Raw genomic sequence first — 26,163 nt, forward strand, 5'->3', positions numbered from 1 at the left:
CAGCAAAGCCAGGGCTGCTGAAGCAGAGCGTGAGAACTTAACCACTGCACCACCAGGCCAGCCGCTGCTTCGACTTCTTATATAAAGAGAGTCCACACAGTCTTCACAGTCCCTAATAGGGGCTCTAATCAAAAAAAGACTAAAAGCCCCAGGAGCAAAAGGTCTGTGAGGGCCTTCCAGCTCCCAGTTCTCCTGCTCTATACGCTCAGGACACACACATTCCACTTGGCCACACCCAGACCAGACAATGGGCGTCAATGAGAGATTTAAAACAGCCTCCCTTCCCTCTGAACTCCACCCTCACGACCAACATCCCCAGAAGACACGAAAGGGAAACACACCAAGAGTTTGAAGCCTTTATTCAACTTCAGAGCCAAAGTGAGCTGTAACTTTAATAGGAGAGAAAGAGAAAAGTTCGAGTCACCCCAGGACCTGGGGCCATGGGGGAGCTCTCAGCACCACTGTGGCTCTCCCAGGAATGCAGAATGGGAACTGCAGGCCCAGGGCCAAAGGCCCCAGGGAGGGAGGCTCCAGGGCCAGGGGAGGGGAGAGGGAGGGAGCGGGGGAGAGTTCACCTTCCTGAAGGGACCTGAGGGGCTCAAGGGAGAGCCCACAGGAACAGCCAGAAGACAGAAGTTACAGATTCAGCTCAACACCCACTTGTTGCTAACACTGTCTCCCAAACAAAAAAGGGGGCCTCCAGAGAGTGAGCACCCCATCCTGCCCTGTGTGCAAGCAGCAGCTAGAACATCCAGGCCCTGCCTGGGAGGATGCTGGGTGAGATGCCCTCTAAAATCTCTTCTATTCTTGATAGCCCTGGAATCCTCCCTCAGGATAAAAGAGAAGGCTGGGGCCTGGGAAGGCGGGAATGCCGGCTAGAAAGAGGCCTGAGCCGGTGAGTCAGGCCAGGATCTGCAGGGAGGCATGTGGCCACCACCGCAGGGGACTCCTGACCTCAGTCACCACAGATGCCCCTCTGCTTATCACTGCCCTTGCATTTTACGCCCATCACCTCTCAGAAGTCCTCGCAGGGACCCAGGGAGGACAAGGATCTGGCCAGAGAACAGGAGCAGGGAGCACAACTAAACTATGGAGGGAGTTTATCCCAGTCAAGAACACAAATGTGAGGGCTCGCGGTGACGGGCACCGTCCCAAGCTCTTCAGGCAGGCACCATCTCGTTTCACCCAGGACCACGAGGAGGCAGGTGCTGCTGGCATGCGTCCCCAGGATACCTCATGCTCCCTTGTTATGGATGAGGGGACCAAGGACAGCAGGGACCCGCAGCCTGTCAAGTTAATAAGCCACAGAGGCAGGATCAGACCCGAGCAGTCCCTCCAGGGCCCTCAAAACCAAAACCAAAACAGTCCTGTGGAGTGTGAGAAGGGGCCGGAGGCTGAGCCAGCACCAGCCACTGAGCAAGTTCCCGCGGACACCCCGTGCTGCTTTAATAATCAGAGCGGCGGGGGATATGCTTCGATGCCAGAACACCTGCCTGCTCCTCCCACCCTGTCCCCTGGTTTGAGGCACAGGCTTTTTCTTTTACGTTTACTTCAGGGATGGGAGGCTCTTCCTGAATGCTCAGTGGGCCTGGGTGCGCACTGTGGGACCAGGCCAAAGGGGAGACTGCTACACCCTGGGGCAAATTCCAGAAATGACTCCGCTCCTCCCCAACTCAAGGCCCAGCCAGGCCCAGCAGGCCTCGGTCCCTCTTATTTGTGTGGCAGGTGCAGAAGATCGTTAGCAGGACAGTGTCTGTCATATTTGCATAGCATTTGGGTTCTACTTATATTTCACTCCACAATGTACAAGCAATGCCAATCCCAAGCACGTCCTGGACTGCCGCACACCTGCTGCCGCCACCGTGAGGGACAATGACATGGAGAAGTTGACATGATAACCACCTGGCTGCTGTAGATACATTATGTTCATTTATTCTCATTTCATTCTTGCACCCTTTTAAACAGAGCAGGAGGCTCAGAAAAGCCAAGGAACTTGACCAACATCACACAGCATGTTAAATGGCAGGATCCTCAGACTCAGCACTAAGGCTGGTCTGAGTCAAAAGCCCTGCCCTTAGCTACCATTCAATGCCAAGGCCCTGTCCCCGGCTTTGGGGTCACTGCAGCTGGGGTAGCTCAACCTCAGGTCCCACCCCAGCAATCCTTCCCAGGAACTGCCACCAGAGCCCTCTGCCGCTGACACAGTTTGCTCTTTGCTGGTTGATGCAGTCTGCTTGCTCACGGAGCTGAGCACAGGGCCCGGCCTGGCGCAGGCTGAAGGAATGCATCAGTGGCAGTCACTGCTGCATCCTTGGCCCTTGCAGCATCTCTTTTATTATGTGTACGCACCATTTCAGCAAGGACCACCCTCCTTTTTTGTCTGTCCCCCTAACGGCTCCTCTCGCACACAATACGTGCTCCATCCCACCAGGCAAAGGAGTCTAACATTTAAGAGGTGGTAGGAAAGCCCTGGGTTTAAATCCTAGCTCTGCCCACGAACACACTGCCTGACTTGGGCCCAGAGCTCAGTCTCTCTGAGCCTCAATATCCAGGGCAGGTGTGAGTGGCCTCCGGTCTGGGAGGGGCTCTTGGCAGCCAAGCCACTCACCAACCCTCCAGGAGCAGCCGTGCAGCTGCCCCACTCTGCTGCTGGAAGCATGCCTGGGGCCGGATGTGGGTCATTCTTAACCAAATGCACTTCCTCTGGTTTGTGAGGATGAGGGGAGGAGCAGGAGGTCCATCTTCTCACTGAAGCAGCCCGCCCCTGCCCAGGGCGCAGCCCAACTTTCATTTATATGCTGCTCCAGTTTGACTCTGGTCAACAGCCACTGAGGCAGGTGACTTAACCCTCAGGGGCTCCGGCTCCTGGCCACCAAATCAGGAATGGGGGCACCCCACCCACCCCTCCTGCTCCTCAGTGGCAGCTCTTGTTATGGTACCAGGCCCATGTACTCGTTCACCCCACAAATCCACTCCAAGAGGGAGGGACAGTAATTTCCCCCTTTTACAAATAAATAAAGAGGCAAACAGGAGTCAATTACTTGCCTGAGGTCATGAGTACAACATAATTGGCTCTCAAGGAGAGACATCAAACCGCAAAACAGAATCTCGAGCTACATCCATGAGGAACATGGGCCTGCTGTCAGCAAAACAGTGAGTTAAAAATTTAAAGCCAAAAATTAAAGACCTTCCATAAACCTTAATAAAGATGAATGAGACCTTAATAAAGATGCATTATCCAGTATAATGCCAAGTGAAAAAGTCACAAAGTCAATATGATCTACTTTTTTTAAAAGGAAAAATGTATATGGGAAGAAAGACGAAAGAAATGTTCACGGTGGTCACCTCTAGATAACAAAATTATGGGTGGCTTTTATTTCCTTTTGGAGGGTGTATCTCTTTAATTTTCTTCAATAAAGATTTAATTCTTTAATAATAAAAACTTTAAAATAAATTTTTATTTTACATTTAAAAACAAAGCGGAAGTTACTCTTACGTGAACCAGAGGCATTATGAATGTATAAAATTAATGGCCAATTCTTTAATTAATTAAATCTGCTTTAAAGCTGGAAGGAAAATGCAAAAAATTTATATTTATTAAATATTTGTTGAATTTTTAAAAAAAAAGCAGGCTATGACTCCAGTTGAGACACAAGACGCCGTGGAGCCTGGGAGGGAGGCTCAAGTGCCTGGGCAGCACTGGCCTGCAGACGTCTGTGAGTCCCCGTGGTAAGGAGCTCCCAGATAGGACCCCTACTCCCAAAAGGTGGCACCTGCCCCAGCACAGGTCCACACAGGAGATCCCACGTGGATTCGGACCCCGCAGCCAGGTCCCAGGACTTGTCTTTCGAGGTAGGTCTCACAACAGGAAGTGACGTACAGCGTCAATGACAAGTAGAATCATGACAATGTGTGCGATGCACAGGTCCTCTTCTTCCCTCGCCCACAGACCCTAAGAGAGCGGGCTCAGTCCATCCTGTGGAGACTGTGTTCCTAGCACCCAACACAGAGCCTGGCATGGACTATGGCTCAACAAGTATTTGTTGAATAAATGAATAAACAAAAGAATGTATGATTGACTAGGTAAATGAGTGAATGGATGAGTAAGTAAATTGTGACCTAGAACAAGGTGAGAGGCCAGACTTGCCCCAAGGGCACAAGTTAGCCAGCCAGAGTACACCCCATGGTGGGATATGAGTTGGCCAAATGACCTTTAGCCTTACTGCTGTGAGCAGCACCCTCACACGGCCATGATGCAGTAGACCTGTCCCCAGCACCAGCTAGCGCTGACCAGAGACGTGCTTTGTGTGGGATAGGGGCGAGGGTCATGGTAGAAGGGGAGAGTGAGGGAGAAAAGGTCCCCACCACCCAAGCTGTTGCTAGGAAAGATTAATCAAGGCCAGAAAATGCCCCAAGCTGCCCACCTGTCCTTTTTCTAGAACACAAACTCCTAGGGCAACAGGACTCCCTCCCAAGGCAGCAGTGTCCACAGGAGTCCACGCCTCCACATTAATCCGAGTCATTCCAGCTCTGTGACCAGCGGCTCCCTCTGGCCGGGCCTCCCTTCCTCCTCCAGCCTGGCCCCCTGGTCCAGCCCTGCTGATTTCTCCACATCATGACCCTGCCCCCAGGCCCAGCTATTCCAATTCTAAGAACCTCCCTCTTATTAAGCAACCCAATTAGCCCCAGTGACCCCCAACTCTCTGCAGCCCTCTGAGCAGCCAGGCGTTAAATCGCAGATCCAAGAGTGGAAATTGACTTTGTGTCGACGGTGGCTGTGCACGCTGACATCATTAGACGGAGAGGCAGCGAGGAAGCCCTCATCTGTTAGGACAGCCTGCCACAGCCACCCTGAATTAGGAAGGCCTCGACTCGGCAACTTATAAAGGCCTTGTGGGTTTTACTCATTTCAAATAAATACTGTAGCTCAAGCAAGGGCCTAAACTGCATTTATTCACTCACCTCCCCGAGGCTGACTCAGCAATCCCCTCGGGCGGGGCCCTGCTCTGATTTATAACTAGCTCCTCACCTGCTCTGAAAAGATGCTCAAACACACCTGGTCTCTTCACAGCCCCCCCCCCCGCCCCCGCCCCGGGTCCTGTTTTCATGGGTAGTTGGAGTATTTCGTGAAGAATGACAAGCCCAGGTGCTCAAGGCCTCTCCTCTTGCTGTCCCCACTGCCAAGAACACTTTTCCCCCAAAACGTTACTTCCTTTTTGATTTCTCAGGCCTCAGCACAAATAGCATCTCAGAGGGGCTTCCAGACCACCCTTTGTAATGTAGCTTACTGGCCGCCATCACATGTCCTTGTTGTATTGATTCTCTTCTCAGGGCCTATCACTAGCTGTTATCATCTTGTCTATTTTCTGCCTCCCTAGGCCAGCTCCCCATGGGCATGACTGGGTCTAGCTCATACCTGTTTCCCCAGGTCCGAGTACAATGGTGGCATCCAGGAAATGGGCATTAAACATGGGTTAGGTGAGAGAAGCGCCCCTTGGCAGAACAATGAATGACCCAGGTCAAGAGGTCAGGAAGCCAGGTCTAGTCTCAGTGGGATGTCAGACAAGGCACTGGACCATAAGGCTGTGGCCCCCGGTCAAGGAGGCTCTGATCCCCTCTGCTCACAGGTCACAGGTGAGGCCCCCACCCCTGTCGGGGGAGGAGGGAGGCAGGCTGAGTCAAGTTCCTGAGGTTATGGGAAAAGAGCACCTCACAGGAAGTGACCTGCAGTCTACAGGGGCAGGAAAAATCCCAAATCCCCTGAGTGTGTGTCCTAGAGCTGCTCAGCAGGGGCCAAGCGGAACCTACTGACACTGGCCAGACCACGCGACCGAGAACAGCAATAAAAGTAAAACAAGAATGAACAATGAACTAGGGCCATGTAAGCTCCCCAAGGCCAGGGATGCTGCTACTTTTCTGCTCAAAATCCCCAACATCTGGATAAGTGCTGGCACCTAACAGGCACATCAGTAAGTACTTTTTAAATAATTTATTTATGAAGTACCACCTACATGGTAAGCACTTTGTATATAAATATAAAGTCTACCGATTCTTCAAATCAAGCCTGTCCAGCCAGGGCTCCCACCATTACCTCAGAGAGGTGATGCAAGATGCCCAACCAGCAAGGGAAGGCAGAGTGAGGCCTTGAACCCAGGGTGTCATCGGCCGCAGCCTGGCCCCGTGACTATGCAGCCACCACGCCTCCTGCAATGCCAACCAGTAATAATGACACCATCAACCAAGCCGCATCATGTGCCAGACGGGCTGGGCTCCACCACCGTGGTCTCAGTAATCCTTTCAACAGCCCTCTGGGCTCCACAAAGAAGGCTACCGTGGCCCCAAAAGGTGAAGTCACCTGGTGTAGGCTCTGCCGCTAACAGCTGGCAGAACTGAGATTCCAACTGATGTATTCTCCAGCTCTAAAGGACAGGCTCTTGGGGTTCAGCCACAGAGCACTCCCCTTGAAAGGGAAAGGCTGTCGTGGCAGCTGGGAAAATTTACTATAAAAATCAGGATGCTCTGAAAGAAACTGCATGTCACCCATGGCTCCCACTACAGCAGGACGACTCGGGCCCCCGTTCCCGGTCAGGCCAGCCTCTGACACAGGACTCCGGCAGGTCCACTGTCTCGAGGCCTCACCTGGCCCACCTGTTTAACGAGCTGACCCTACTCTCAAGTTTTAGACATCTAAACTCTCTCACTCACTTGAAACTATGTAAATATGAATGTGATATTCAGTTTTTACAGCTTTCTACAATTTATAAAACACTTTCACATTGATTATCTCACCTACCCCAAAACCCTGCTGTTGGGCTAACATCCTCACCTCACAGAGTGGGAAAGAAACAGTGGCTCAGAGTTTAAGAGACTTCGTCCAGGTCCCACAGCCAGCAGGTGGCAGGACCAGGAGCTGGATCCCCACCCTAGTCCAGCGGGCTTTCTCCTCCAACCGGCACTGCCAGAGGGGAGGAGGGAGCCCAAAAAGGTCCCAGGGTTTTGTGAGGGAAACTGTGGGGAAAATAAGTACATCCCTATAAACCAATGAGAAAGAATCAACAGCACAACGGGCCGCTCACTGCAGAGGAATCACAAGCGACACTTCACCATGAGGGGAAGACTGCAAATTTAAACTCCAGAGAGGCGGGACTGACAACGATCAAAAAGGTTTAATACCATGCTGTATGGGTGAAGGCGTGAGGAAGCGATCATTTCTTATTCATTTCTGTGGGAATGCAAAACTAATATAATTTCACGAAGGGGAAATGTGGCGATATTTACCAAAATTTGAAATGCACACGCTCTTTAACTGGGCCATTCCCCTCGGAGGATCTATCCTACACATCCACTCCCAAGCAAAATGACACTTAGACAAAGACAGTCCCTACAGACTCATAGCAGCACTAAATTAGGAATAACCTAAATGCCTAATGGAAAACCGTTAAACAAACGACAGTCAAGCTAGAAAATGAAGCAGATCTTTAAGATATATTATTAAGTGGAAGAAATCAAGTTGTACGGCCATGCTCTCAGCTTGCTACCATTTGTGCAAAAAATGGAGGCAGGAAGTCAGACCCTCCATATGCTGGTCTCTGCATGGTCTATCTCTGCAAGAACATGTTAGAAATTGGTAGCAGGGTGCCCCTGGGGATAGGAGCACAAGAAGGGGAGAAAGGACTTCCATTTGTAACTTTTACAATTTTTTCAAGCAGGATCACATGTTACGTTTTCAAAACAAATACAAAAGCCAGTCTGTTGTCCTCTTCCCATTCAACAAGGCTGTATGTCAAAACCAGTATGAAAATTAATGTTTGGTAGCTGGATCTTCCAGGGCCTGCTCCGAGTGACCCCCACCAATCTCTTCCCCCTGGGCTGGCTCCAAATGCAGCTGAATCACAAGGTGGATCAGCTAACACTTCAAAGGGCCCGGCTGAGTAATCGATTCTAAATCAGGAAGCCTGGGTTTGAATGCTTTCTCTACCAGCAAGGGTGTTTATCTTGCTCTGTACACATTAACAAACTTATGTATAGACAGATGAGATACACAGTGCGTGGAATAAAAGCCCAACCCCCCGGGGTGATTTAATCCTGGGGTAGAATGGCCTCAGGTCATGTGAAATTCTTGGAGGTGATCAGATATTGTCTGCGTTAAAACAACAGCCAGCGCCGCTGTGGTACGCGCAGGCTGGTGGAGTAACAACACTGCCTTACATCTATTTATGACTCTACAACGTGCAATTAGCTTGGACTCCACGATACACGCGTTGTCGCAGCAATGCAGGGACTGCTCCCATTTTACAAAGGAGAGAGGCTGAACGAGGCCACACCAGGAGCCACAGTTAAACATGAAGCCTATCTAGGTTCTCTCCCTCTCAAGGTCACAGGCAGACACCAGCCCATAAATGACAGCTGGGAGGCAGGAGAAGTGCGCCCAAGGAGGGAAGCTCGGCTGGAGGTGGAACCTACAACGGTACTTTAAAAAAAAAAAAAAAAAAAAAAAGCACTGCTTTTGACTGGTTATTTCTGGGCGCTAGGATTTTTTCTTTCCTCTTGCCTATTTGTACTCTCTCAAATTTCAATAAATGAACACCTGCCACTTTTGTAACAAGAAAATACAATTTATACAGAAATTAAAGAAAACAGGTAATCATATATTCAGTTGAAAGGCCTTTAAACACACCAGAGTGGTTGTTTCTTGAGGGGAAGAGATTACAGGACATGGGTGGTCTCACTTTCTCTGACAAGTTAGTTCCTAACACTTGAAATTTTTTTTTAATTTTATTAAAAAAAAATTTTTTTAAATGAATATTAATTTTAAATATATATATATTACATTTGTTGAACAAACAACCAAAATATAAAATGAAAAAAGGAATTTAAGGCAATAAGTTATTTCTCCAAAACACTTTGGGGATGATGGTGAATTAAGGAGCAATTAAACAAATGTCTGAGTTACAGCAATATAAATTTTTTGCTTTAAATTACATAATTTTTAGCTTCTTTTACTACCGAACAAAAGTGCCTTTAGGGGCCGGCCTGGTGGTGCACTGGTTAAGTTGGCACATTCCGCTTCTCGGCGGCCCGGGGCTTGCCAGTTCAGATCCCGAGTGTGGATATGGCACCGCTTGGAAAGCCATGCTGTGGTAGGTGTCCCACATATAAAGTAGAGGAAGGTGGGCATGGATGTTAGCTCAGGGCCAGTCTTCCTCAGCAAAAAGAGGAGGATTGGCAGTAGTTAGCTCAGAGCCAAACTTCCTCAAAAAAAAAAAAATTAAAAATTAAAAAAATAAAAAAGTGGTTTTAACTTGTTCTGTAAGGCTCAGAGCAGAGCTTGCCCTAGACCAAGGCAGATCCCGTTGTCAAGGCTGAAGTGGGGCCGGGCCACCCACACGGGCACCCACTGTGTGCACATGGACCTGCCCATCAGTCCCGCTGTCACCTAATCCTGGTGGCTGGTTGCAAAGTCTGGCAGCTGGAGAGGGCGGGAGGGAGCTGGGGAGCTCTGGTGTTGAATTGCCTATTGGCCACACGGTACAGTAAGTGCGGTCGCTCTTTTTCCAGTGGATGCGAGCTTTCTTTAAATAATGCAGACCTCATGGTTGAGCTGGTAGCAGCTCTGCCTGAAAGACACTGGGGGCCCGGGGCCAAGAGCAGCCATCCTGAGCCTCAAGGAGCGCCCACAGCCAAGTCTGCCGACCCCCGGGGCCTCTGAGAATTCGCTGACACCTTCCCTTCCTCATTAAAATATTTTATAACTGAAACAGAGAGAACTAAAAGGCAGTTTTAAAGATAAAAAAATGACTCAAGATGGATAAAACAGTACTGTGAAAAAAGGGAAGAAATCAATTTTTAGATATAATCTATCAGTAGAAGATTTTGAATAATTTGCTCCTTTAAAAAAATCTGGCCCGAAGTTCCTGATTTTCACCCAATCTTTCCACCCCCGTGAGTGACTTATCCAAATGTTCCGTGATTCACTGAGAGGGCTGGAAGTCGGGGATTCTCTTGCCTGGAGGACCTCCTCCGCCTTCTCCTCCTTCCAAACCCACTCGTTTAAGGCACATGATCCCATGACAAATTTCTTCCAACTTGCAGTTCAAAGAGAAGTCAGCACCTGTCGCCAGGAAAAGGGACATAACTGGGGAATTAAGAACCTGCAACTGGCTGTGCCCAGAAATCACACTGCTGGTCTGAGAGGCGACAGTTCCCAGCTCCATCTGTCTCCAGACTCTAACATTCTCCCTTCTCTATCCAGTACCTGGCAGTTCCACCCCAAGCAGAATTTACAAAATCAACACAACCCCATGATAGAAAAAGAATGAGTTACAGCGCGGCAGAGATGGGAGAAGTGGGGTAACTCAGGCCCAGAGAGGGAGCCAGATTTGTCCAAGGTCACACAGCAATGAGGGACAGGCAGGACCTGAACCCAGGCCTTCTTCAAGACTCCCAGAGACAATGGTCTCACCATAGCACTCTAATCTCCAGGGCAGCTAAGAAATTCTCTTAACAAGATTTTCTCTTTCCTAACTCTAATTTAAAGAGGAATCAATGGAAGTTAAAGAGCAATCAATGGAAATCCCCTCTTTTTTGGGGGGATTTGCAACTATTGCAAAAATCACACAATGGAACTCCAAAAAGACTGGGGATCATTGCTCCAAGGAGGATTCAAGACAATCCTGGGGAGGTGGCCTGGTGGTGTAGTGGTTAAGTTCACAAGCTCCGCTTCAGCAGCCCAGGGTTTATGGGTTCAGATCCCGGGCACAGATCTACACACCACTCATCAAGCCATGCTGTGGCAGCATCCCACACAGAAAATAGAGGAAGACTGGCACAGATGTTAGCTCAGCCACAATCTTACTCAAGCAAAAAAAACAGACAATCCTAGGAACTCAGCCTAGACAAGGCTCTGACATGAACAGCTGAGGGGCCCCTTACAAAACCATTCCTTCTCGACCAGGCAGCCTCAGGGGGCCACAAGTCCCCTACTTCTGTTGAGTTCCTACAGAGTGACCTTATTGGGCAAGTCGTTTCAACATCCCTGGGCCTTAGGTGCTTCATCTGTAAAATGGAAATGAAAATCCTCATGAGGATGTGAATCATGGATGTGAAAACGCCATGTGGATTTCACAGTAATATGCTAAAAGGGGTAACAGCGGTGGGAACAGGAGTCATAATTATGATTATTATGGCAATAATTATCATTATCATCATTAAATTTATTGAAGGCTTATCCTGTAAAGCTACAAACCTTATCCCTGCCCATCAAGTACCTCGTGGTTGTGGGGGCCCGGCCCCACCACGCTGGAGAGTGTTGCTTTACTGGGCAAAGGACTTCGGCCAGAACTGCAGGGGAGAGACTGTGCCCCAGGCTTATGCCTCCACTCCAGACCACAGGGTCATATCATTCATTCCGTCCTGCCTGTGAGGCCCGGGGAAAACCGAGTCACCCCCACCAAGACCTCCCCACGCCCCAGAGCAGCCTCCAGCTGGTTTCTCGGGCTGGAAATCTTGGTGCTCCTACTTGTGTTTCTTCCAGACACTGAGGTCATCCTCATGTTCTTCACCCTCCCGGGAGTCCTCCAGCCAGCTCAAATCCTCCACGAATGGGGAGGGAGCTCACGTCGCCCCAAGTCACTCACTGCAGGGCTGTGCAGGGCCTTAGGACAGGCTGGTCTGTCCCTAGGACGCCCCTCTCCACCGTATCAGCCAGCTCCCGCTCATCCCTCAATACTCTTTCTGCTACACATGCTGTCTGGACACTCCCTCTGCACTGGCCACCTTCCACGGCCATCTGCGGATCTGTGCTTCCCAGGACAAGGAGCAGGGCTTGTCAGATCTGCAGTCCTGGCTTCCCGCACAGAGGGAGGGATGGCTGCATGGACAGAAAAAGGAAGGGGTATCGAATGATAATCCATGTTGTATAACTCACGGGGTCCACCAGTTTCCTCCACCAATCTGTCATCAAAGCAACCAGTCACTGGCTGCCGTTATCACGGTAACAAGAAGGCACTGCACCAGGTTCTTCAGATGTTTTATCTTCTCATCGCTTCAACCACCCACTGAGAGACTTACTATTATCCCATTTCACAGGGGAGGAAACTGAACCCATGCAGATTAAGAAACACGCCCTAAGTCACTCAGCTGCTAAATGACGGACTCTGGACTCAGACCCTGCCTCAGAGCTCGGGTCTTGACCACCGTTCTAGTCTGCCCTCCGCTGACCCTCAAAATCCAGACCCCAGGCTGAGTCCACAACTGGAACCAGCTGACACCACTTCGTCTGGCTGTCCCGCAACTGGATTATTGAAAATTTACTGTGAGGTCATCTGAGCAAAGGAGGTCTTTCTTCTCATTCTGGGGTAGATTCCAGATTTCCCTCCTGCCTCGCAGGCTTTTCCCTTCATCCTCGAGCCCAGTCTGCTCTCCCCGAAGACTCGATCCATTAATCTGGGCCTACTTTGGCTCTAGGGAGAAGGGCCTCTGGCAAGATACCACCATTGTCCTCCAGGTTGGCCTGCTACTATGCTGTGCCCGGCCCACCCACCGCCACCCACCCCCACCCACTCCCACCCACCCCCAGAGGTGGGAGATTGCCACATTCCTGCTGGAGGCCGGTCCACAAAGTGCAAGCCAGGCAGCCACTCCCTCAGTCACCAGGACAAAGGGCAAGTGCTGGAAAAGGCTGGAGGCCCAGGGTGCTGCTGAGCAGGTCCTGTGGCTGCACCCACAGGACAGGGAAGAGCTCTTGCCCAACCTAGGGAGAAAGTGGTGTGAGGTCACTGGGGCACTGGGGCATGACTCCCTGGGGGCAGGGCTCTGGTCACACCTGCCTGCTGGGCCCCTGGGGGCCTCTGAGTGGCTCAGTCAGCAAAGGATCTATATCCCCCAGCCCCACCACTCACCCTCTGAGCCTCAGGTCCTCCATCTAAAGAATGGGGCTAGGAGTATTTATCTCCTGGGTTGTTGGGAGAGTTAAGTGAGCTCAACACCGTGGCCAGTACAGATTAAGGGCTCAGCACACACTGAATTAATTAATTAATTCATTCATTCATTCAAGAAACATTTGGTGAGTGCCAGCCATGTGCCAGGCCCTAGGCTAGGTACTGGGGATACAGTGGGAGCCAGAGAGGCAATGTCCACTCTTTGTGGAGCTTCCATTTCCACAATGCCAACAGGCAATCAATGAGGTACAAATTAATAAACAAGAAAGTACCTAGGAGTGGTACACGCCTTAAGGAAAAGAGAACACAGTACTGGAAAAGAAAGCGGAGAGAAGATAATCAGGACAGGCTTCTCTGAGGAGGTGATGTCTCAGATCTGGAGGAGGTGAGGGAGCAGCAGGCTATGGCAATGCCTGGGAAGAGCATGCTAGGCAGAGGGAACAGCATGTGCAAAGGCCTCACTACATTAGCTCGAAGACCACTTCCATTATCATTTGAGCTATGCCCTGCCCACTCTGTAGAAGCAGCACACATACCTGGGAGGACAGTGAACTGGGCATCAGGAGAAGTGGGTTCTAGTCCTGTTGCTTCTCCTAAACTGCAGTGTGGCCTGGGACCATGACCAGCACTCTCTGATCATTAAGGGTCCTGATAAATCAAATGATCACTGGTCTGAGGGTCCGTAGATGGCTTGCATTCCCTCAGGCTCCCTCCCTTCCCCTGCTGCCAACCTACCCACCTCTTGCAGTAACTGTGATGCCCCCTCCTGAATTGTCCAATAAGCGGGTTTGCGGCTGAGGCTCAAGGAGGTCAGATACAGCGATGAAGACAAATACTTGAAAACTGATTTGCTGCAGGACCCTATCACATCCCTCTCTGGGCCTCCATTTTCCCAGCTGTAAAGTGGGAACACTCCTCTCCTCTTGCCTGCGACGCAGAATTGACGTGAAGATCAAATGGAAACACCAGATGAGGAGGCCGCCCTGCTCTACACGGGCATCATAAAGGGGCCCTCCATCCCCTCCTCGGTCACCTGTATCCTCAGTGCCACCTTGTGCTCCAGACTAAAGCAGGAAGGACAGAGAGGGCAGGCGACACCCACTTAATGCCAGACACTCTACAAACAGTATCTGATTGTTTAGAACCAGAGCAGGGGTGCCATGAGAGGAAGCTTTTTAAAAACATGGAAGCTTAAGGGCCGGCTCTCTCTCAAAGATTCTCATTCAATAAGAGTGGGATGGCCCCAGACGTATAATTATTATTTTTTTAACTACACAGTTGATTCGGACACGCACTCATGACTGAGAGCCACTGATTAGTCCTACCAACCCCGGGAAGTAAGGCCTATTATTATTCCCATGTGGGAGCTGGCTATCTAGAGCACAGAGTAGCTGTCTCACTCCTTGGATCACACAGCTAATAAGTTCTAAAGCTAAGATTTGAACCAGACAGTTTGCTCTCGTCAGTCACTAAGCCATACGGTTTCTTGAGGCCAATCAGCATTTGCCACACACTCTCTACACCCCGTGCAGCCCTGGAAATACAAAGACAACATCTCACGTTAGGAGGCTGCCTTAGCTTTCACAGCTTTTACAGCTAGACTGACTCCTTATTCCCCCGACATCATGGAGGAAGAAGGGTGCTCACAAGAAGCTAAGTTTACAGGTGGCTGTGAAACTTTTCCTGCTTTCGACAGACTTCCTATTTTAGATGGTAAGGTCCAAGTGCATTTCCCTCTTCCTTGCTTCCTCGAACAGGGAACACGGTACAGAAGATGCCTTTCCTCGGGGATGACCCACTGTCTCTATGACGCATCAGCTTTGTACTTCAGGAACAAGGCACCTTCTTGTCCCTTCACTAAAAGGCCCCAAGTTGGCCGGCCCCGAGGCCGAGTGGTTAAGTTGGTGTCTGCTTCGGCAGCCCAGGGTTTCTCCAGCTTGGATCCTGGGCGTGGACATGGCACCGCTCATCAGGCCATGCTGAGGCGGCGTCCCACATAGCAGACAGAACTAGAGGGACCAACAATTAGAATGTACAGCTATGTACTGGGGGGCTTTGGGGAGAAGAAGAAGAAAAAAAAAGAAGATTGGCAACAGATGTTAGCTCAGGTGCCAGTCTTTAAAAGAAAAAGAAGTCAGCCTTGACCCTGTCTTCTCTTTAAGAAATAAAAATAAAAAGGCCCCAAGTTGCCTGCAGGGCCACAGTCCACGTGTTTCTGCCTCTGGCGGAACCACACCCCTGCCCCATGCCTACACAGACACACACTAACAGAGCCGACTTGCTGCTTCTGATGGGATGAGGCTGGACAGGACTGTGGATCTTTGAGAAGTGTGTGTAAACTAAAGGCAGATTGGCCCTAAGTAGCCCTAAGGTGACGGGTGATCAGACGTGGGACAGACTGAGTCTTGAGAGGATTCCGAGGAAGGAAAGAAAGATCGATATGGCATGGAGTTAACCCTCTCGGGCTAGAGGATGCAGCCACTGGTCCCCGAGCGCTCCGTCGCCCCTTTCCCTCCCTGGAACTCCCTTTCTTCCTGCAGAGCGGAGGCCGGCCTGCCCAGGCCCTCTGGAATAAGCAGCCAGGCAACAGACACGAAGCCCAGTGTAAGGCACTGGGTTCACCCTCCCTGGAAGGTGCCGGCACATTCGACCAGACACCTACCCGCAGATACAGAGACTCCTGAAGCTGGAGCCCTGCCCTAGTTGGGCCAGAGCAATGCCCTGTGACAGGCTGGACTCCTGACAGCGGGTTAACAGTCCACGAAGACCTGCCCACTGGAGGGGTGTTCTCATAGGGGGTTCCAGAAGCTTCAGAAAGTGCTTGCCTTTGATTCCTTTGGGTGCCAGGCCATCTTGGAGATAAGGGCAGCAGGCTCCTTGTGGGGACGGGGACAATCCCATCACCACACATCCTAGCACAGCTCCAAGCACAGAGAAGGGGCCTCTGGGGCCAGGCAAAGGCATGATGAATTTTCTGAAAGATCTAACAGCATTTGCTCACTCATTCAGTCACTCAAAAAATAGTTACTGGGGGCCTACAGAGTGCCAGGAACTCTTAAGGCACTGGGGGACTGACGAGATCCCTTTCCTTAGGGAGCTCCAGTCCTGACTGGGGAGAGAAGAGAGAGGAGTGAAGAATAAATGCATAAACAAGCGCTATCACAGGCTGGGCCCGGAGTTCTGCATTTAACAAGGCTCCAGGGAAAGCCAGGGATGGGGACGAACCTGGCACAAAGCGGGCCCTGAGCAAACGGATAGTCCCTCCCCATACCAATCCTCCTCAAAGCCAACCCTCTTCTGCACCCCATCTCGGCCGGAGAGATGCCACTAAGCCCCGACACTCTGGGCCTTCTCTCCCACATCCCTCTCGCTTCCACCGGACGCCCCTGCTGAGGCCGACTGCAGATGCTCCCTTCCTGCCGCCCGTCACCCCCATTCCGGCTCTTTCTACCTGCTGCTCAGCCAGATTAGCCACACTCTAGTGATTGCTCTGAACTGGGGCAGCCCTGGGTTCAAATTCCAGCATTTCCACTTCCTGCCTGGGTCCTCTGGGCAAGTCATTGAACTTCCTGCAGCGTCAGAGCACCACGGTACCGATCTCACCAGGAGGCTGAGGATGAAACAAGATAATGCTCCTAGAGGTCCTAGCTTCGTACTTGGCACATACCAAGTGGTCACTAAGTATTAGCTATTTTCTATGATTGCTGCTGTTAATAACAACCCTAATGCACCCTCGGCTGACTCATCGCTGCCTGCCAGGTCCGAACTCCTCACCAGGACACTCAGAGCTCTCCTTCAGACAGTCCCTCCATCTGCTTTGTTTGGGGGCAGTTGGAGGACGGATATAAACTCACCGGGGAACAGAGTAATGCAGGCAGGACACACGAGGTGTCTGTAAGAGACTGTGGGATCACAGAGCAAAAGAGGCCACTTCGGAAAGGGGGAATTAGGGAGGTGGCACTCGAGCTGGGCCTCCAGGATGCAGTTGGAGGTGGGGGAGACAGATACCGTGGCAGGGGTCTTGGGGCTGCCTGGTACAGGGAAGGGACTGCAGAACAACACCAGTACCACCAACTCTGGAGTCAGCCTCAGTCTGCTCCACTGTAAAATGGGCTAACAGTGGGGACTACTTCATGGGGCTCCTCTGAGATTAAACGTGATTGCACATGTGAATAATTTAGCACAGGGCTCAGCAGAGTGATTGCTTGAAAGGGTTAGCAGCTGTTGACTGTTCTCATCACTGTGATTCTTGAAAGATACGGCTGAAGATGAAGCCAGACTGGGAACACCTAACACCAGGGTCCATGTTAAGAATACGATGTTCTGCTCTCGCAGCAGTGGTGCAAGGTCGCATGGTCACACAGTATTTGATGAATAGGTGGATGGATAAGCATTTGAGGCCTCGAATGTCATACCCAGGAGTCTGCTCTGCAGGTTGTGCAGGGTGGGCCTGCAGATGTTCTGAGAAGGGGCTGCTGTGGCCTGGAATGGTTAGCAGCACGGAAGCCGGGTCCTCCTCGGTGCCAAGGAGCCAGGGCAGGGCCCTCCCCAGTGTCCTGGGTACCACACTTCCCCTTGAGGAGCCTGAGCAGAAATAAAGGCTCAAGCAGCCACGTTGCCAAGGCTGTTTGCCATGGCAACATCAGGGAGCCACTCGTGGGCCGGCTGCTGCAACTGCTCAGGGCCTGGTTCCTACCGTCTCCTCGCTCTCCCTCTGCTAAATGACTGTGTTCTGCCAGGCAAGCACAAGGCAAAAACACGGCTGCAGCGCGGCCGGGGAGCATCCATCTCATCTCAGCCAAGCAGGGCTCGCCCGGCTGAGTCCCCAGACAGTGGGTCCCTGACAGCTGAGTCCCTGCCATGCAGAGCCACCCTGCCCAAGCAGACAGCAGCCAGGGGTCCTGTCCTGCTTCTCCTGGGTGATCTGAGGGCATCCCCTGTCTGTTCCCAGTCTGTTTCCTCACTTCAAGGTAAGGGCATTGAGCAAGACGGTCTCTAATGCACTCCCAACTTCCCGAAAGCTCAAATTTACATTAGTGTATTTACATCGTCATTATCATAGTGGCTACCATTTATTGAGCACTTACTATATGTCAGGCAACGCTGCAAGCATTGTTTATCCTCTGCAGTTATCCTAAGAAGAACATACTACTATTATCTCCAGTTTTGCCTATGAGGTAACTGGGATCAGAGAAGTTAAGACACTTGCTCAAGGTCACACAGCTAGTAAGTGGTAGACCTCTGATTTAAACCCTTGGCACTCACTAGCTGCCAAGACCCTGAATGACTCACATAACCCTCTGTGCTTCAGTGTCATCACTTACAAAATGGAGGAGACAGAACCAACCTCACAATGATTGTAAGACACCCAGGCAATAGTCCTCAAAGGTCCCTTCACAGATACACACTGAAAACAGGCACGGATGACACGAGGCAGTGTGTGGGTGGAGGAACGAAGAGTGGCCACGAGTCGAAGCCGGGTCACGGGGGCACGGGCATTCACTATTCCGTTCCCACCACTGGCTCCTTGTGTCTGACATTTTCCACAGTGAAATGTTTAAAATACAAAGTTCTTTTCAGAGAACCTGACACCTAATCATATAAAACATTCTTTTGCTCAAAAACTCGTCTACTTCATGGCTAACCACAATGCCCGTCCAGGATAAAAATATTATTTCTTGCCCTCCCAGAGCTGCCAACCTAGTTGTAGGGCTAAGAGTCAGCCGCCCCCTCCTCACGGCGGGCAGAGGCAGAAGAACAGGTGACCGAAAAGGCTTCCCAGAGGGGACGACAGGTGTGAGCGGGTCCCAATGTGCAGGTGGGCGATGACGACAGTAAAAGGGTGGGGGTGAAGGTGTGGGGAGGACGGCTCAGGGCATTCCAGGAGCATTTATTAGTCTGTCCCTTCTCAGGAATACACGGACCGAAGAGACACAACAGGAAGCAGTGTGTGCCCTGAAGAGGCTCACAGTCTAGCATATTCGTTCTCTCGGTGAGGGTTCTGGATGGGGACTGTGTTCCAGACACTTGTCTCTTCGCTGTGGGGAAAAAGGGCTGAATAAATCAAACAAAAATCCTTGCCCTCAGGGAGCTTAACAATCTGGAGCGATTTCCTACATGTTAACACTTCATGTGAGCTATCCTAGAAGAGATCTACCTACTATTTGGTGCTTAGTATACGCCACACGTTGCGTTAGATGCTCTAAATCCATCTTGTCATTTGATTTTTATTGACTCCTCAAAACAACTTTTAAGGGAAGTACTATTCATCATTATCTTTACACATGAGGAAATGGAAGCTGAGAGGTGAGGTGACCCACCAAAGGTCGCACAGCCGGCAAACAGCAGAACCGGGACTCAAACTAGACAGGCTGACTTTGAAATGGGTGCACGCTGCCACGCATGGGCTGGAGCAGCTGTGCCTGAAGGTGAGAAGGAAGGCGTCACTCAAACGCGGGAGCTGGGTTTTGTAGGATGAGTGATGGAAATGGAGACAGCGGAGACAGAAAACAGCGGCACAAGCCCGCACTTTCAGGAAGAGGACTCATGACACACTGTAGGGTGGGCCAGGATCCCAAAGGGGAAGCAGACCACCCAGGACCATCTGGGGCCCAAGTCTCCAACTTCAAATACTTGAAGGTTCTTGAACATTGGTTATACTTTAGGCTTTAATTTAAAAGTACTGGGGAGCCATGGGTGATGTGCAAGCAAGGGAGTGACATTAGACACGCTCTCTAGTGACTGCAGGAATCCAGTTGTGAATGGACAAGGACCGAGACCAGAAGAGGGAGGAGGAACAGAATGGGCAATCCAATCAGCTGAGTCCACAGGATGGCTGAGACCTTTGGTGGGTCACCTCACCTCTCTGAGGACAGGACAAACAGGAAATGAGCCCGCTCAATCTCCTCCAAATGACTATTGGTGTTCCCTTTACCCTCACATAGCAAGAATTATGCTTCTCTCTTCTGCATGAAAAAGGTTGCAAGGACGGGAGTTCACACTATACTTGATCCTGCGCTTCTAAAGCGCTTCAGAGAGAATTCCAAGTTTTGTGAGTAGCAAGCTGACGCTCATTTTATACACATTATATTATTTAATTCCCAACCCTGAGAGTTAAGGCCTGCTATCCCCATTTCACAGACTGAGAAACTGAGGCCTAGAGAAGTAGACGACTTATGAGTTCTGTCTTCTCTCTATACAACATGCCTTCATTTGCTCAAGCTGCTGGAAATATAAGGAACGGAAACAGAGAATGGTCCCTGTCTTCATGGAGCTTGGGGTCTGGGAACCGTGCCCGTTGATCCTGGCTCTTCCACCCACTCGAAGGTAGTATAATTAGGTTGTCTTCAGCAAATCAGTGAGTTCTCTGAAATTGGAAAGTCCTCATCTGTAAAATGGGAATCATAATAGCACTAGACTTTGCAGAATCTTTATGAGAATGAAACGTAAAAATGCAGAGTGCATGGCATCTAGAGGATGCTCATAATGTGGTGGTGATGATGACAATGACAAAGGAGGAAACAGCGATTAACACTGCAATGCTCGTGTTATGACCTCACTTCCAAGCCCAAGCCCCTATTTGCAAGGCTGCTCTGACTCAAACCAGTCTTCCTTCTATTATTCCAGGGAGAAGAGGAAAGGAGTGATTCACATCTTGGCAATGATGGAGCTTCTGGCTGGCCTTCACCAGCTAGGGAGAGGAGGGCCCCAAGGTGAAGGGGAAATACGAGCCCCCGGGGCCCAGTTGCTGGGCCACTGCCTTTCCTGGGTTTCACAGGCATCCTGATCATTAGCACCAGCCAGGCGGCCCCAGTGAAAGCGGAGCCTGGGCCTCTGGTAAACGAAGCCAGCAAACATGGCCCTTCTGGGCTCAGGTGAAGAAGTTACTCCTCCTGGTCTCACACAGGTGAATCGGAGGCAAAGACTGCACTTCCATCTGCCCCTACACATGGCCAGAACTTTGACCTGGAAAAGGAGTTAGCCCTGGCTTTGGGGACTGTGGGACAGCAGTATTCCAGACCCAGCAAGGGAAGACTAGGACCTCAAGCCATTTTCCCAATTCTTCACGTGGGAGAGACCCCTTCCTGGTGCTCAGATCCAGTTTCACAACAATGAGGGGATAGGGTACTAACTGAAAAATGGGCCAAGTTCACAAATAGGACAGTTCACAGAACAAAACCACAAATGGCCCATAATCACATGGGGAGAAGGTCCAGCATCACAAGTAATCAAAGAAATGCACATTAAAACAACAAGGTGACAGACTTTATTGACGAACAGGCTGGCAAAAAAGAAAAACAATGAAAATACCAAGTGTTATCTGGGGATGAGGAACAAGGCGATCCCACACAAAGCTGGTAAGTGTGTAAGCAGCACAATCTTTCTAGAAGGCAATCCAGAAATGTGTTTACTGAACGCCTGCATAGTTCCTTTGACACAGTAATTTCACTTCTAGGAATTTAAATGAAGGAAAGAAGACATATGCAAAGATATTCATTTCAGCATGGCTTACAAGAGCAAAAAAAAAAAGAATTATAAACAACTTAAATGACTAACAATAAAGAACGGATTAAATACATTTTAGTTCAATCTCCATGAAATACTTTATAACCATTAGGATATTAAGATATTAAGTAGAATGTTTACTGATGTGTAAAGACAGTCACAGCAAATTGTTTGGAGGGGGGATAAAAGCAAGTTACAACAGTGTGATTCCAAGTTACAATTAGTATATAGAGGATGATTCCATTTCTGTACAAAAGATATAATTGATAGGAATCAACAGGAAAGAAAAAAGTCTGGAAAGATATATAAAAATTAATAGTGGCTATCTTTGGGTAAGATTCCATGTTTCAATTTTCTTCTTCAGGCTTGTCAGTATTTTCTAACAATTCTATAACTAAATATTTTTAAATAAGGGGGTGGACCAGATGATTTATAAAGTTCCTGCCAACTCTGACATTTTGGGCATCTATGATTGATGTCCCAAGTGACTTCAAACAACCCATATTTAGCGTGGGCTTACTGTGTGGCCTTTGGAGCCTAAGTCATTGCCCACAGCTGCAGCCCTCTGCATTCCTCTCTCCTGCTACTCGCTGCCCAGCTGTCTCCCTGGCCAGCCTGGGAGCTTCGGCAGGGCAGGGCCCGGGTACAGCCCAGGCCCATGTCTGTACTTCATGTGCCTAGCCAAGAGCTGAGCAAAGAACTCAGCATGGGGACAGGTGCCACGGGGGCACACAGATATGAAAGGCACCACTCTAGTTCTAGAAACCTCCTGGGACACGGGACTCACACACAAAATGGTGGACTAAGCAAACCAGAGGAGAGAGAAAGCTGGGCAAGCGGGGCTGGGAAGGGCTGCTAGGGAAGGCCCTGCAGAATGGGCGGTGAGGGCACCGCAGGCAAGGGGCACAGGCTAAGCGAAGGCGAGGCCAACCCCAAGTCCTTTGGGATCCACGTCCCAAACCTTTCCAAGAAACTTGCATAATCCCCGGGCTGCTGAATTTCTGAACTTTGGCCCAAATAAGTCAAGGTTAAGTCTCCTACACAGGCATCCTCCCTCTGTCTGATCCTGGACTAGCCAGGAAAGACAACACAAGTTTTTGGATAAAGACAACCAATACCTTTTTATTCACTTTCCCCACCCCTTCCAAAGGGAGATGGAGAGGGAGTTGCAGGAACAACCAGACATCTCACATGCTAACAGTGCTCACCCCCACCACCTGGCCACTGGCTTCTCTTGCCGGCACTACCAGCCCCATTTGACAGATGGAGGAAAGGAGGCTCAGAGAGTTAAAATGGCTTGCTCCGGGGTCACCCAGCCAGAGAGTGGGGAAGGCGACTCCACTCAGGCCTTCTGACTCCAAGTCCAGTGCTATTTCGAGGTAACACACAGGACCTGGAGTCAGGAGCCCTGGGTGGCTCTGTCACTCACTGGCTGCGTGGTCCTGTACAAGCCGCTCACCCCTCACAGCCTCTATCCCCAACTGCAAAATGAGGAGGCACCCGATGGCCCGCCCAGGTCCTCTCCCCGCTGGGCTCTGTGAGCCTTCTAGGGGTGGCTGCAAAGCTCCCCCTATCAATTACATTTCCCAAGTTGGGCCGGCAAGGATCACCAGAAGATCTCCAGCCCGTCACGTGGTTAAATAAAAAGAGCAAACGTCCCAGATTAACTTTCACTGCACTGCTTGTGCTGACACTTGATTACCCAATTTTCTAGTTTCGTTGGGTGAAATATGCCTGCTGGGTAGGCCCCCTAGGCGGCTAAAAGGGAAAATAATTAATTATTGGGGAGCCAAAGAACACTGAAGATGGAGTTAAAACCTGGAGTCGGGTCCAGAACAGACAGTTCTTGCTCCCGGTCGCTGCGGCTATTTCAGGCCTCCTTCACCCGCATCTCAGTCCAGAGGTTTGGAGACGCTGCGAGGGCTGAGGACGTAACTTTCCCAGTGGCAACTCTGCCCCGCCCGCACCCAGTCCCCCGAGCCCCAGGCTGTTGGCCGGGACGGGGGAGGGGGTCGACCTTCCGCTCAGACAGGGGCGCGGGACGTGTGACGGCTCCGGTGACCGCCGCGGGAGCTACACTGCAGTTTCGTCAGAGGTAAAGGTACGCGCCGGGCGCGCGCGGCGTGTGCACACAAACACACACCCCCGCGCGCGCAGACCGCTCATCTCACTCTCCCTCGGCCTGGAGAAGCGCGATCACACGCCACCAGCCCCATCGGCCCCTGCCCCGAGCCCACCCGAGCGCGCCCGCCACCGACCACGCGGCCCCGCGGCTCCCTGACGCATGGCCGTCCGCAGCGAGCGAGGGCCGGCCTTCCCCCGCGCGTGGCGGGCTTCCTCTCGGCGACACCCCGCCACGCCGCGCCGTCCCAGCCGCCGGCCGGGAGCCGCCAGCCGGGAGCCGCCACCCGGAGTCCGCCCGGAGCTGAACGTCTCGGCTGCTGCGTCCGCTCCAAGTCGCGTCTCACGGCAAGGAGTCAGCTTGCAAGCCTCTCCCCGCCCACCCGGTCCCATGACAGCTGCTGCCGCCCAAAGACAGGCAGATTATAACAAGAAGCAAAGTTTCCCTCTCTGCCCTCCCTCCTCGCCCCCCCCCCCCGGGCGCCGCCTTCCCCCTCCCTTCCAGTGTTATGCAAAACGAGCCGGCACCGGCGCTCCGACTCCAGGTACCAAACCAGCCCTAGCGAGCCGCGCCCGGTTCCGCCCGGCGGCCCCTCTCCGCTCCCAGGCGTGCGCCCGCATCCGGGGTCTCATTCTCGGCTCCACCGCATCCCCAACCTCCTGGCTACCCGCAGCCGGGCGCCCGGAGGAAAAAAAACCCTAACTATGGGGCCAAACTTTATGCTTGCAACAGGCATGCGGTGGGGGAAACCGGGGAAGGGGTTGGGGGTGCGCACGCCTGTGCAGGCATTTTCGGTGGCTGCTAGTCCCAGCAGCACCCACCCCCATCCGTCTCCAAGTCACCAGCTTCCTCGCCAACCCCCCCTGCACACCAGAGCACCCTCTCCTGTCACGCGCGTGTCGCCGGTGGGGCTCCCAGGAGCAGTCAGCCCGGGACGCCGCCTCGCCTTCCCTTCCCCCAGCATCTCCGAGCGCACACGGGGCCGCGCGCCACAAGGGGACCCAGGCGCCCCCAGACAGTCCTTCCGCCCCCATCCTGCCGTGCTTTTCCCCCGGGGGGCTCCGCTGGGTAGCGAAACCAGGAAGGTGCTCTGCCCGTTCGCATGTCCACGTGCCCCGCAGACCCCTATGCCCTTAGCAGGCAACTGGCAGGAAACTCCGCGCTGCGGGCGCCCAAAGGGAACCGCGGAGGGCCAGCAGCAGCACGCGGGGGGCTGGAGACCGGAGAACCAGGGGACTCCGGGGACCGGAGCAGGCGCCTGTGTCGGGGCCACAAGTCCACGTGAAAGTACGGCAGCAAGTGCTGGGAGCCTGAGGGCGCGCCTTCAGCACCCAGAGCCAGGCTGAGGGTCCCCCACATCTTGGCGTGGCTCCACCTCCCCAAGGAAGTGCGGTACCCCCCAGCCCTGTCGGCGGGGGGCGGACTCCAAGGGACTGAGGCTAGACCCTCCCCAGCTGCCGCGGCGCCAGCGTTCTGGCATGCGCGGGGGGGCCCTCCAGCTCCCTGCCCCCGTAACGGGGCGCATCGCGGGGCGCATGGAATGGGGGTTCTGCAGCCTGGAACCCCGGGTCCCCCCAGTGCGCCCACCGCTGCCTCCCGGCCTCCGCGGCTGCGACGGCAGCCCCCGCAGCTCAGCACCTCTGGCCCCGGGCCCGCGGCCCCTGCTGGCCGTACCTGGGTGTCGGCAAGATAGTTGAGGAAGAAGGAGGAGAGCTCTTCGTCCAGCAGCGCGCCGCAGTCGTTCCCCGCCATCTTCCAGCCGCGGCTGCAGCGTGCGGCGGAGTCAGCGCCGAGCCGGCCGCGGGGGAGGGAGCCAACAAGCGAGCGAGGGAGGCGGGAGGAGGCAGCGAGGCCGGCGGGAGGCGGAGGGCGGAGCTCAGGCCCGGGCTGCCGCAGGGCCGCTGGCTGCGGGGGCGGGGCCGAGCGGGCCCGCGCGAGCCGGAGCCGGGGGTCGCGCCCCCACTTTCCTGCCCAACGCCTGGCGCCGCGATCCTCTCCCGCAGCCCCGAGCCGGGAGGAAAGCGCCCCCAGCCGGGTGCTAGTGCCCCAGCCCCAGCCCGATGCCTGCGCAGCAATGCGGGCAGCCCCCCGCTCCTGCCAGAGCGAATCACGTTGCGTTAGCGCTGGGCGGGTCCTTCGAGACAACCTGCTTCTGCACAGCCGGGGAAACTGAGGCCCGGGAAGGCCTCTTGTGAAGCCGCAAGGCGCTTCAATAGCAGGAAGACAAAGCCCAGACCTGACTGGCCAGGAGGTTTGAATTTCCCTACCCGGGCTGGAGGCTCGAGTTGCTCTGCCTGGGCTGCCGTAGGTCAAAGGTGGGGAAATCAGGGAAGGCTCCTTGGAGGGGATAACATTACCTTTTCCTTGAAAGATGCATTGACCCATCTTCTGTTGAGTTTGACCACCTCTCTCTCGCTCTCATGTCTCCCCTCACGCCCCCCCCCGCCAAGAAAACTTCAATGACTTCTCTTACTCTGGCCCACAATGCCTTGAAGTGGCCAAGCTCCTGCCGGCTTCCCCAGGCCCACTGGCCTTCTCCCACTTCCTCTGATGAACCATTTCACAAAGGGCCTCTACACACAGAATGCTGTCTCCTGC

At 52.4% G+C, this 26,163-nt stretch overlaps 1 protein-coding gene across 1 annotated transcript in view; it reads right to left on the bottom strand.

Moving 5' to 3' along the window:
• PPARGC1B (PPARG coactivator 1 beta) overlaps positions 1-25,647 on the bottom strand; it is a 110,967-nt gene extending 85,320 nt beyond the window's left edge. Inside the window, 1 exon segment of the mRNA XM_070570491.1 lies at positions 25,240-25,647. Coding sequence (XP_070426592.1) covers positions 25,240-25,317 — 78 coding nt within the window. The 5' untranslated portion in view covers positions 25,318-25,647.
• Positions 25,648-26,163: the final 516 nt, after the last annotated feature.

This window comes from Equus przewalskii, chromosome 13 (genome assembly GCF_037783145.1).
Source record: "Equus przewalskii isolate Varuska chromosome 13, EquPr2, whole genome shotgun sequence".
NCBI classification, from domain to species: domain Eukaryota; kingdom Metazoa; phylum Chordata; class Mammalia; order Perissodactyla; family Equidae; genus Equus; species Equus przewalskii.